Source organism: Lolium perenne, chromosome 3 (assembly GCF_019359855.2).
Source record: "Lolium perenne isolate Kyuss_39 chromosome 3, Kyuss_2.0, whole genome shotgun sequence".
Taxonomy (NCBI): domain Eukaryota; kingdom Viridiplantae; phylum Streptophyta; class Magnoliopsida; order Poales; family Poaceae; genus Lolium; species Lolium perenne.
Window position 1 is genome coordinate 228,325,568 of NC_067246.2, and position 13,209 is coordinate 228,338,776.

At 42.9% G+C, this 13,209-nt stretch overlaps 1 protein-coding gene across 1 annotated transcript; it reads left to right on the forward strand.

Annotated features, from left to right (window-relative positions):
* Positions 1 to 12,307: 12,307 nt before the first annotated feature.
* LOC127339850 (uncharacterized) lies at positions 12,308 to 12,793 on the forward strand. The gene has a single exon (XM_051365657.1). The coding sequence runs from the start codon at positions 12,308 to 12,310 to the stop codon at positions 12,791 to 12,793; it is 486 nt and encodes a 161-aa protein (XP_051221617.1).
* Positions 12,794 to 13,209: the final 416 nt, after the last annotated feature.

Below are 13,209 nucleotides of genomic sequence, written 5' to 3' on the forward strand. Positions count from 1 at the left end.
GCTATTGCTGCTTGTTTACTGTTTTACTGCGTTACTACTGCTGCGTTACTACTGCTTGTTTACTGTCCTGGGCAAAGCACTTTTCTGGTGCCGTTGCTACTACTTATTCATACCACCTGTATTTCACTATCTCTTCGCCGAACTAGTACACCTACTAGGTGTGTTGGGGACACAAGAGACTTCTTGCTTTGTGGTTGCAGGATTGCATGAGAGGGATATCTTTGACCTCTTCCTCCCTGAGTTCGATAAACCTTGGGTGATCCATTTAAGGGAAACTTGCTGCTGTTCTACAAACCTCTGCTCTTGGAGGCCCAACACTGTCTACAGGAAAAGGAGGGGGCGTAGACATCACGGGTCCCATTTTGCAGCAGCGGTGTCAACGTTTCAAATGCGGCTTGAGATCAAAAGAAAAAGAGTAGCCAGAAATTAGGGGTAAAAAAAACTCCCAGAAAAGAAAGTTGATTGTACATAGAGGATGGCATGCGGATCCCATGACCCAGCACCTTACTCAACGTTTCAGAGGTGGCATGAGATCGAAAGAAAAAGGAAAGAGACCAAATACCAGGAGCAAAAAATAATCCAAGAAAAAGAAACTTTTATTGTACATAGAGGATGACATATGGGTCCCACTTATACAAGCTCTTCCGCCCCAAGATCTTGCAAGTTGATTGTACATAGAGGATGACATGCGGGCCCCTTGTGTCAGCAGCTTAATCAACGTTTTCAAGGCGGCAGGGGATCAAAAGAAAAAGGAAACAGCCAAAAATAAGAGGGTGAAAAAAAATCCAAGAAAAGAAACTTTTATAGTATCGAGGATGACATGTGGGTCCCATGAGCCAGCAGCTTCCTCAACGTTTCAGAGGCTGCATGAGATCGAAAGAAAAAGGCAAGTGACAAAAATAAGGGGGTAAAAAAATCCAAGAAAAGAGACTTGATTGTACATAGAGGATGACATGCGGGTCCCACCAGTCAGCAGCTTACTAACGTTTCCAAGGCGGCAGGGGATGAAAAGAAAAAGGAAATAGCCAAAGATCAGAGGGTGAAAAAAATCCAAGAAAAGAAACTTTTGTAGTACATAGAGGATGACATGCGGGTCCCATGGGCCAGCAGGTTCCTCAACGTTTTCAAGGGCGGCATGAGATCGAAAGAAAAAGGCAAGTGACCAAAAATCAGAGGGTGAAAAATAATCCAAGAAAAGAAACTTTTATTGTACATAGAGGATGACATGCTGTCCCAACATTTCAAATGCGGCTTGAGATCAAAAGAAAAAGAAAGTAGCCAGAAATTAGGGGATTAAAAAACTCCAAGAAAAGAAAATTGATTGTACATAGAGGATGACATGCGGGTCCCACGAGTTAGCAGCTTACTCAACGTTTCCAAGGCGGCAGGGGATCAAAAGAAAAAGGAAATAGCCAAAAATCAGAGAGTGAAAAAAAAACCCCTAGAAAATAAACTTTTGTAGTACATAGAGGATGACATGCGGGTCCCATGAGCCAGCAGGTTCCTCAACGTTTCAAATGTGGCATGAGATCGAAAGAAAAAGGCAAGTGACCAAATATCAGGAGCCAAAAATAATCCAAGAAAAGAAACTTGATTGTACATAGAGGATGACATGCGGGTCCCATTGTGCGGCAGTGGTCCCAACGTTTCAAATGCGGCTTGAGATCAAAAGAAAATGAAAGTAGCCAGAAATTAGGGGGTCAAAAAAAAACTCCAAGAAAGGAAAGCTTTATCGTTCATATAGGCTGACATGTGGGACCTATGAGCCAGCAGCTTACTAAACGTTTCAAAGGCGGCAGGGGATCAAAAGAAAAAGGAAATAGCCAAAAATCAGAGGGTGAAAAAAATCCAAGAAATCAAACTTTTATTGTACATAGAGGATGACATGCGGGTCCCATGAGTCAGCAGATTCCTCAATGTTTCAAACGTGGCATGAGATCGAAAGAAAAAGGCAAGTGATCAAATATCAGGAGCCAAAAATAATCCAAGAAAAGAAACTTTATTGTACATAGAGGATGACATGCGGGTCCCATTTTGCAGCAGCGGTCTCAACGTTTCCAAGGCGGCACAGGACCAAAAGAAAAATGAAGTAGCCAGAAATCAGGGGGTGAAAAAATCCAAGAAAAGAAAGATTTCAATTGGGCTGCATCTGGACATCTGGGCCTTCGAACTATCCTTCTGGGCCTTTTGACTCGTACAATTTCAGCCCACTCCAGAACATGAAAATTCGGATTTTTCTCAAAAAAAAAAACATGAAAGTCCTATGCTTCGCCAAAACAAAAAACAAGGAGATTCAAGATATAAGTTGTAAAAATAAAGATTTAATTTATCCGTTTGCAATAGCTCAGAGCGAAATACACTGTTTTATTGTCTGCAAAATAATCAAGATATCACATGTTTCTTGTACGGGGAGGCTGACATCAGGGACCCATGAGCCGACGAGCGTCGTCAACGTGTCAAAGGCGGCAGGGGATCGAAAATAAAAAAAACCAAATATCAGTTGGTAAAAAAATCCAAGAAAAGAAAACATTTATCGTTCTGAGAGGATGACATGCGGGACCGATGATGCAGCAGCATCCTCAACGTTTCCAAGGCGGCAGGGGATCAAAGAAAAAAAGGAAATAGCCAGAAATTAATTAGGGGTTCAAAATAAATCCATCAAAGGAAAGTTTTATTGTTCATAGAGGATGACATGTGGGACCGACCTGCCAACAGCGTCCTCATCGTTTCAAAGGGGGCAGGAGATCAAAAGAAAAAGGCAAATAGCCAGAAATTAGGGGTAAAAAATAACTCCAAGAAAGGAAACTTTTATTGTTCGTAGAGGATGACATGCGGGACCCATGAGCCAGCAGCTTACTTAACGTTTCAAAGGCGGCATGAGATCGAAAGAAAAAGGCAAGTGACAAAATATCAGGAGCCCAAGATAATCCAAGAAAAGAAACTTTATTTACATAGAGGATGACATGCGGGTCCCATTTTGCAGCAGCGGTCCCAACGTTTCAAATGCGGCTTGAGATCAAAAGAAAAAGAAAGTAGCCAGAAATTAGGGGGTCAAAAAAAAATCCAAGAAAATAAAGTTGATGGACATAGAGGATGACATGCGGGTCCCATGAGCTAGCATGTTACTCAACGTTTCCAAGGCGGCAGGGGATCAAAAGAAAAAGGAAATAGCCAAAAATCAGAGGGTGAAAAAAAACAAAGAAAATGAACTTTTATAGTACATAGAGGATGACATGCGGGTCCCATGAGCCAGCAGGTTCCTCAACGTTTCAAACGTGGCATGAGATCGAAAGAAAAAGGCAAGTGACTAAATATCAGGAGCCAAAAATAATTCAAAAAAAAAAACTTGATTGTACATAGAGGATGACATGCGGGTCCCAATAGCAGCAGCGGTATCACCGTTTGAGAGGCTGCACGGGATCGAAAGAAAAAGGCAAGTGACCAAATATCAGGAGCCAAAAATAATCCAAGAAAAGAAATATTATTGTACGTAGAGGATGACATGCGGGTCCCATTTTGCAGCAGCGGTCTCAACGTTTCCAAGGCGGCACATAACCAAAAGAAAAATGAAGTAGCCAGAAATCAGGGGGTGAAAAAAATCCAAGAAGAAAGATTTCAATTGGGCTGCATCTGGACATCTGGGCCTTCGAACTATCCTGCTTGGCCTTTTGACTCGTACAATTTCAGCCCACTCCAAAACAGGAAAGTTCCGAATTTTCTAAAAAAACAGGAAAGTCATATGCTTCGCAAAGACAAAAAAACAAGGAGATTCAACATATAAGTTTGTTTATGTAAAAATAAAGATTTAATTATCCGTTTGAAATAGCTCAGAGCGCAATACATTGTTTATTGTCTGCAAAATAATCAAGATATCATATGTTTCTTGTACGGGGAGGCTGACATCGGGGACCCATGAGCCAACAGCATCGTCAACGTTTTAAAGGCGGCAGGGGATGGAAAGAAAAAATAAACCATAAATCTGTTGGTAAAAAATCCAAGAAAAGAAACATTTTCGTTCTGAGAGGATGACATGCGGGACCCATGAGGCGACATCCTCAGCGTTTATTGTTCATAGAGGTTGACATGTGGGACCCGTGAGCCAGCAGCGTCCTCAACGTTTTAAAGGCTGCATGTGATCGAAAGAAAAAATAAGCCAAAAATCGTTTGGTCAACAAAATCCAAGAAAATAAACATTTACCGTTCTGAGAGGATGACATGCGGGACCCATGAGGCAGCAGCATCCTCAATGATTCTAATTAGGGGTTCAAAATAAATCCATCAAAGGAAACTTTTATTGTTCATAGAGGATGACATGTGGGACCGACCTGCCAACAGCGTCCTCATCGTTTCAGAGGGGGCAGGAGATCAAAAGAAAAAGGCAAATAGCCAGAAATTAGGGGTAAAAAATAACTCCAAGAAAGGAAACTTTTATTGTTCGTAGAGGATGACATGCGGGACCCATGAGCCAGCAGCTTACTCAACGTTTCAAAGGAGCATGAGATCGAAAGAAAAAGGCAAGTGACAAAATATCAGGAGCCAAAGATAATCCAAGAAAAGAAACTTTATTGTACGTAGAGGATGACATGCGGGTCCCATTTAGCAGCAGCGGTCTCAACGTTTCAAATGCGGCTTGAGATCAAAAGGAAAAGAAAGTTGATTGTACATAGAGGATGACATGCGGGTCCCATGAGTCAGCAGCTTACCCAACGTTTCCAAGGCGGCAGGGGATCAAAAGAAAAAGGAAATAGCCAAAAATCAGAGGGTGAAAAAAATAAAGAAAATAAACTTTTATAGAACATAGAGGATGACATGCGGGTCCCATGAGCCAGCAGGTTCCTCAACGTTTCAAACGTGGCATGAGATCGAAAGAAAAAGGCAAGTGACCAAATATGATGAGCCAAAAATAATTCAAAAAAAGAAAGTTTTATAGTACATAGAGGATGACATGCGGGTCCCATTTAGCAGCAGCGGTATCACCGTTTGAGAGGCGGCAGGGGATCAAAAAAAAAGAAATTGCCAAAAATCAGAGGGTGAAAAAAAACCAAGAAAATGAACTTTTATAGTACATAGAGGATGACATGCGGGTCCCATGAGCCTACAGGTTCCTCAACGTTTCAAACGTGGCATGAGATCGAAAGAAAAAGGCAAGTGACCAAATATCAGGAGCCAAAAATAATTCAAGAAAAGAAAGTTTTATAGTACATAGAGGATGACATGCGGGTCCCATTTAGCAGCGGTATCACCGTTTGAGAGGCGGCCGGGGATCGAAAGAAAAAGGCAAGTGAAAAAATATGAGGAACCAAAAATAATTCAAGAAAAGAAAGTTTTATAGTACATAGAGGATGACATGCGGGTCCCATTTAGCAGCAGCGGTATCACCGTTTGAGAGGCGGCAGGGGATCGAAAGAAAAAGGTAAGTGACCAAATATGAGGTGCCAAAAATAATTCAAGAAAAGAAAGTTTTATAGTACATAGAGGATGACATGCGGGTCCCAGTTAGCAGCAGCGGTATCACCGTTTGAGAGGCGGCAGGGGATCGAAAGAAAAAGGCAAGTGACCAAATTTGAGGTGCCAAAAAAAACTCCAAGAAAAGAAAGTTGATTGCACATAGAGGATGACATGCGGGTCCCATTTAGCAGCAGCGGTCTCAACGTTTCCAAGGCGGCAAGGGATCAAAAGAAAAAGGAAGTAGCCAGAAATCAGGGGGTCAAAAAAAATCCAAGAATAGAAAGAATTTTGGTTCATAGAGGATGACATGCGGGACCCATGATCCTGCATCGTAAACGGCTCGATCGGAGAACGTTGAACGAGATGGCGCGATCTAGAAAAAAAACAATGCCAGAGAGGCTGCCATCTGGGCCCTACATCCCTCGGCGGTGCGGATTTGCGTTGACTCGGCCGGCGAACCCGAGATTTCGAGATGCACCACGTCCCGGGCCACCATACGCGACGTTTTGGCCGCTTTCGTCGGGCTAGGTGGCCTCAAAAACGAGAAAAAAAAAAGTTTTGACATGCACCACGGAGGGACCAAAAATCGTCGGCCATGGTACACCAGCAACCACGGCGCGACTTCAACTTCGTCGGCCATGGCAACTTTTCTTGTAGTGTTGTTAATAGGTTAGTGCCGGAAAATGTATAAAAGTGCAACAAAGTGTAAGCAAATCATATATAAATTGGTGTAAAACAAGCATGGAGCATCAAAAATTATAGATACGTTTGCAACGTATCAGTGGGGCGGGTTTGACGCCGCGTTCTGGGACGCGCGGGTAAAGCGGCGGCGGCGAAAAGGCCGGCGCGAGCTAGCCGCGACGACGGTGCCCGATTCAGAAGAGATCTTCCGTCGAAACGGTCGGCAAATCGAGCGGCGCCGGAGGGGTGGGAGTGGAGGCGTGACGAGAACTAAAAGACGTGAACCAACGATTATGGAAATAGTCGCCGACAGGTGGGAGCCCGCCACGCTTTTCCTTGTGTCCGGCGTGCCCGGAGCGTCCCCTGTGTAACGGGGACGGTCTCAGAGCGCCGGACACCGTATTGGGCCGCGCCGAACAGAAGGAGGCTTTGGGGCGTGAGGCTGAGAACGAATTTTTGTCCAACACGCCCTAAATCCTTTTTGGGATGCTTTGGAGAGGCGGCTGAAGATGCTCTTGTGCTTAAAAAGTAAGTGAAAAGATAAGTCTACTATTTTTCTTCGATCCTGCCTCAGTTTGCTAAGTGTGTCTGATTCATGAAATGTATATTTGGCGCCTAGCTTAAAGGTCATGCATGCTATTGAGTTGTTGTTTGTCAAAGATCTCGAGTTGCCCGAGGAAAGAGTTGGTCCGATCCATTTTTTTTAGAGAAGATAGAAGGCAATTGTACGTCTATAAACTTCGCAAAGGTACGGACAAACTTGTGCACCTGAACTTCGTAACAACAACATAAGAGCATGTACAATGGGGTGATGTCAGCCTTCCCTTATACTTGCCACGTCAGATTTTTTGCTTAGTTGGCGGAGAGAGAATGAAGGAAGAGAAGGTTGTCTTCCCTTAGCTAAGAGATGATCTCTTATGAAATAAGAGAAGATTATTTTTCATATTGTATGACTTGTCTTCCCTTAGACACATAATTCCCTACTAAAAATAATTAATTACTCATTTATTGCAAGGGATGACAATAAAAGATAATGCATTGTACCCATTATATTTATCATTCTCTTTAGATGACATGGACTACTAAGAGAATGTGGGTCTTCCCTACCATTGTACATTTGTGTTTATAAGATTGATGTACATTTGTTTAAGATTGGGATGAATGTTTCATGCTCCTGCTTTTCCTTTTTTTGTCAATGGTGAAAATATTTCCATATCACTGTGGCTTGTAATAGTATATTATCCGGGTAAGAGAAGGTTGGAATATTCAGTACTTCAGTTCATTGATCAGGTATTAATTACTGGTTTCTTGGGAGCTCTATAATTTAATCATGTCAAAAGAGAATTTGTTGCTCTCCACTTTATCGATTCAGTTTACTTCTTTGCAGAATACTGTTGTATTAGGCTTTAGATATGTGTGCATATTCGGTGTTAGTTATATGATAAGGTTTTTTTTTTTTATATTTTGCTTGATTGCTTCATCTTAGTTGTGCTCCTTTTTTGGTTCGCCAAGGTGCCATTTTAGTTGAGCCGTTAGCTATCCAGCTGTTGAGGTGCACAAATGATACGCTTGCTCATTTTCTGTGTTGATGTGATCTGCACGAAGCAACCAGCCATGCCAAACCCTTCCGTGCGGCAAAGTAGCAGAAATCATGCGTACACATTGTTCGACCAAATGGATAACGATTTTCCCATCACAAGTGATGATGTGAGGTCACTCTTCATTCTTCTCTTCTTCATGTTATGTACATTTCATTTGACCATTTAACTGCTCTATCGAAGTGTTGGAAAGCCCAGGATTTGATTTTTCTCACTTCATCCAGAATTATGTTGTGTCTCATTGCATATTTTTCCGTATTTTAGGACGTATCTTGCATTTCGTTGCGTGTGGTTACTTATGACTTAATGAAGCCAGTCACATGCTTTAGGTCTGAATACCTACAGGTTTACTGGACCCTGGCATTAGCTTACTTGTTCTCTTCTATCTGTATAGGTACAACAGGGTGGTATTACGGGAATGCTACATGTAGATCCTTTTTGCACCTTCAGGTATTAGGCTTTGAGTGTTGACATATATATGCTGTTTAAGGGAATGTTATACTGCAAAAAAAGTATTCATTGTTGGCATTGATAATAGTGGCACGGAACAGGTGGAATAAAGTTAATCGGGCATCAATTACAAAAACACGACTTCCAAATCGCCACGAGAGCTAATCAAGCACCAATAACAAGTTTAAAAACTTGACATCAGCGCTAATCACGCATCAATTACAATTCAGTAAAAACTTGCCTTCCAAACAAGAGAAAAATCCGGTGTGATGCTATGAACCCATCAATTCTCATAACAGCGGCAACTAATGATCTTATAGTTGTCTCTTTTGTTTGATTACTTCAAAAGAGATATAGCTTCGGTGCAAATCTTTGTATACTTTTTGTTGTCAAGAGCTCTCAAATTTTGGAGGGATATAGTCTATGCTGAACTAATGTTGCATGGAAGGAACGTTTGGGAATTAATGCAACACATTATTGAAGAAATATCAAGTATCGTTCCACAGATATTGGAGCCCTAGGATGACACGACATTAAGGACCCCTTTTTTTTTATATATAGTGGAGAGCTTCCCTGCAGCCAAGGGGGGCATTGCCCCCCACCACCGCCACCTCAAACACACTCAATAAAATTCCATAAATATGTGTACAATATTTATGCTAAAAACTAAAAAATTCTCAAAGTTTTTGCACATGAGGCCATAAACAATCTCTATCAAGCTATGGCACTTGGTCACACATAAAATACTTAAAATATATATAATTTGCATGAAAATATTACTATGATGCAATACAAAATTTAGTAATATGTACATTTGATAGACCCATGGTCTTTGAAATCTCGATGAAAATACATTTAAAACTACTTATTTTTACAGGTCGAGCAAGCTATATACCATTATACTTGTTTCTAACAATAGCTCCTTTATACATCTGTATATTTGGAGTAACTGATTCATATTTGAGTGCAAAAAGTTAGTAGAAGGGTAGACATATTTAGTGCTAAATTAATAAGAGAATGTAATATATTTGGCGTTGAACTGCAATTAGAGATTTTGGGATCAAATTTGCATTGATATGGAGTCTGTGTAATAATTTTACTGGGTATTTATTAAAACTAGGTGAATGCCCGTGCGTTGCCACGGCATCTCTAATTTATTTTCTCATCACATACATAAATATGATGCATTTGCGTTGCCACAACCAAGGGATGGGAGCATATGGGTCATGTTCTTGCTGTATAGATCCTCTGGGTAGTGTGGAATGAAATTATTGCAATGATCTTCTACGAGGTGCACACCTCAACATTCACCAAATTGCCTGGTCTATAGTCTTGCAAGTCACTATTTTCTGGCTCACTATTTCCTAACCACCGCCAACATTCCGGCATGTCAACCTTTTCTCTCTTGCTGCTTTTTAGCCACTGTCAAACATGTACCGGTCATTGCCGGAAGTTGCACATTGTCTTTGTTCATTCAAAAAATAATTATGGCATAAACATATGAGTTATTACTGGAAGATTGAACAACATATTAGCATTGGAATTATAATGCTTCTTATTGGACTCATCATTTCAAACATTGCGAAGACAAACATCAGGAGAACTCAAGATCGAGATAATAATCCACTAAAACTCAATGGTATAATTTTTTATAAGGATTCATATAGTAAAAGGTTCAGTGCCTTATAGATTTCTTACCGTGTAGGAAAATCGACCATGCATACTCGTTGCATAGATGTACAATTTTTCTGAATGATACAGAGAATAGATGTATAGACACATATTGCCATAAACACAGCAAACGTTACACCTCTGCCTTCTACTTCGTTGTCGGCTACCTCCCATGAGCACTACATCGTGTACCCTTCTATATGATACCTCTATTTCTCTAAACAACATAGCCAAAAGGAATATCCGGAGCGACTACTGGTTCTATGTGTATTTGTTTATTTTGATATAATAACAGTTATGACATAAGAAGATCGCTCGCATTTGTTTAATTTGACGGAATATATTTTTATATTCATAGATTGGTGCAGAGGCCAGTGCTACGTTCCTCTTTTCAATGAAAAATATTGTTGGAATATATAGAAGACTTATAATTTATGAGCCTACCCTTCCACACATTATGAGAAATAAAAATCCTCCAACATGTATTGAACCTTGTATGAAAATGCTTGGGGAGAAATTTATCAAGAACTCACTCGTATATCCAATTCTGGTATAGCCAGGGAAAGTGAAAGGCTCACAACCGACCTTTGCAACTGGACCACCTATTTCTTCCCTTAACTCTTTAACCGGTAACTATTGGCTCTTCTCCTCCATCTACATAACTCTTTGTTGCCAAACAAACCACATTAGACAATTTGAATTTATGTGCACACATTAAGAATGCTGCACTGATCAGTATAAGAAATAATTAGTGCAAGGCCAACCATACTCAAATGATATTCACGCCAATACAAAATCCCTACAGCAAAATTTCTACAAAATCTATGTTCTCATGACACTACAAGAACGATTTCTGCAGATTTAATCCATTTACACGAATGCAGCCGTTCTTACCTAGAAGATATTTATTTAGGTTTTTCTTTATAAGTAATGTCTCACAAAGCTTCTGGATAACCTCTAGTGATGTAGCCGAAGGAAGGAGAAACTGCAAACTTCCCAGACATTTCAAATGCCCTTCACCTGAAAAGTTAACTCAAATGATTACCACTGTAGAGAAAAACCAAATGATTTTATTAAGCTGCTATCTGTAGCTCCCAAGATGTTTTTCGAGTGGAAAAATATGAAATATCTTTTTCCAAATCAGCAAAGTGTGGTATGTGGTACCACCTCTTAGGTAAATTTTATAGGTGAAAGAGAACCTTAATGTTATCCGCAAAAAAAGAGAACCTTAATGAAATGGTTGTATAACCCTTACCAAATAATATGTGCGATGACCAAGATTAACTTGACAAAGTTGACAAGGATACAAATGGAATTACTGGTGGCTCAGTGCATCGCATCGCCACCCTTATGCACGAACCAACGGTCTCCTAGAACAGTATCATGATACACACCAAATTGAGGATCAACGTAAAATAATAAAATGTGTGATCATGGACCACTTGTAAATCAGCTATGGTAGAGGGTAAGATGTAAAGAAGACATCCCAGAAGTAAATGCATGGCCATGGACCGGATATTTATCGGATATTCAACGCCAAATAATTGCAGCCAAAACTGGCACTCTCCTCACATGAAGAATCAATATAAACTAAAAAAATTAAATTTAGTGCCAACATTGCTCCTGTAACGATGAACTAATGGAAAATGATGAAACGTATCTCTTACAGACATTTCATCAATCTGCTGGTCTGCAACTCTGCATCAACTAATAAAAGGAGCAAAAAAAAGAAACAGCTTTGCCTGCACCGAGAACGCCACCACCATCATGCCCGTTGTTCATCTCAACGCGCTGTTGCAACTGCTCTTTCTCGCCCACCAACAAAGGTGCCATAACCATCATCAGTAATCTACTCGTTGTCTTCAGCCTGTAGGATGCTGAACATGAGCGCGTGAGTGAGAATCGGAGAAATCAAACTGGTCTGAAAACAAGAAACAATAAGCGCCAAGAAAGGAACCGATAGAAAGAGACAAAATAATGAGATCGAAGACTTTAGTACTTGTCGATCGCAGTGCTCTTTGATCTGTCTGTGAACGAGGACCTAACATAGACGTCCATGGAGATCCACTCTCGACCACGCTAGCCAGCAGCAAGGACCTGCAGCGGCTACCGCTCCCGGCGGATGGCGACGTCGCTGCGTTTGAGGGCCCTACCACGTTCACCAACAGTCGCGGCAAAAGGCGCGCGCGGCAAAAAAAAACCATCAGTTTGGCGCGCGCGGGCACCCGCGCGAACCTCCATCGGACGCGCGAAAAAGGAGCGCGCTCTAAATTTTTTACCGCGCCCGCGCTTTTGCGCTATCCCACGCGGGAAAACTTGCCACGTCGACTGCCGCGCGCTCTATAAACGCGACGCGCGCGCACGCCAACCGCCTGAACTTTCCGCGTGATGCTCCGCCTCTCTCTCTCTCTCCACCGCTCTGCCTCCCACGCCGCCGCTCCACCTCCGGCTCCGGCAAGATGCCTCCACGCCGCCGGTCCGCCTCCGGCAACCGCGGCGTTCGCGCGCGGCCAAGCGGCCGCTTCCACGCGGAGATCCGCTCCGGCGAGGAGCGCATCCGTCTCGGGACGTTCGACACCGCGCACGAGGCGGCGTGGGCCTACGACGCCGTCGCCTGGCGCCTCGGCCGCTCCCGCCGGCAGATGAACTTTCACGACGTCTGCACACGGGAGCAGGCGGAGCAGCTCGTGCCGCCATCGCCGGTCATTACGCGCGAGCAGCAGCGGTGCCAACGGGAGCTCGAGCAGCGCCTCCTCATCGCCGAGAGCGACGATCATCTCCGCCTCGAGTGGGTGCGCCAGTTTCCCGAAGACGTCGCCGCCACGGAGGCGTTCTATGCGCAGAAGGAGGCGGCGAAGAAAAATGGCGAGCCGCGAGAAGCGACGGGCAGAGTCCGCGGTGAGGAAGGCGGCGAGGGCCGAGAAAGCGGCGAGGAGGGAGGATGAGGAGAAAAACGGCGCAGGGCCATCCACCATCATCCTCTCCTCCTCCTTCGAGTGGACTTCGATGCTGGTGTCCGAGACTACTCCGAGCAGCCACTCGTCGGACTACGACTGGGATTCGGAGTAGGATTAGAGTAGTTTAAAATAAAATGTCGCGTCGTATCGTCGAACTTTTAATATACTTCATATTTTCAATTAAATTTTCGTATTTTGTTTGATTTTTTTGATTTACTTTGAAACGAAAACGGTCGAAGTAGCCGTTCGCGCCGCGCCGCGCGCTGCATAATGGCGCGCCCGGCGAAGGAGCACTTTTTCCGCCCGAGCACGCGTCGCAAAATGCCGCTTCTGGCGGGAGAACTTTCACCGCAGCGCGCACTATCTGTTTACAACGCGCTGCAACCTAGATATAGCGCGCCGAT

Bases quoted from the DNA above. Each gene is read 5' to 3' on its own strand.
- LOC127339850 (XM_051365657.1), top strand. From the start codon at position 12,308: ATGCCTCCACGCCGCCGGTCCGCCTCCGGCAACCGCGGCGTTCGCGCG.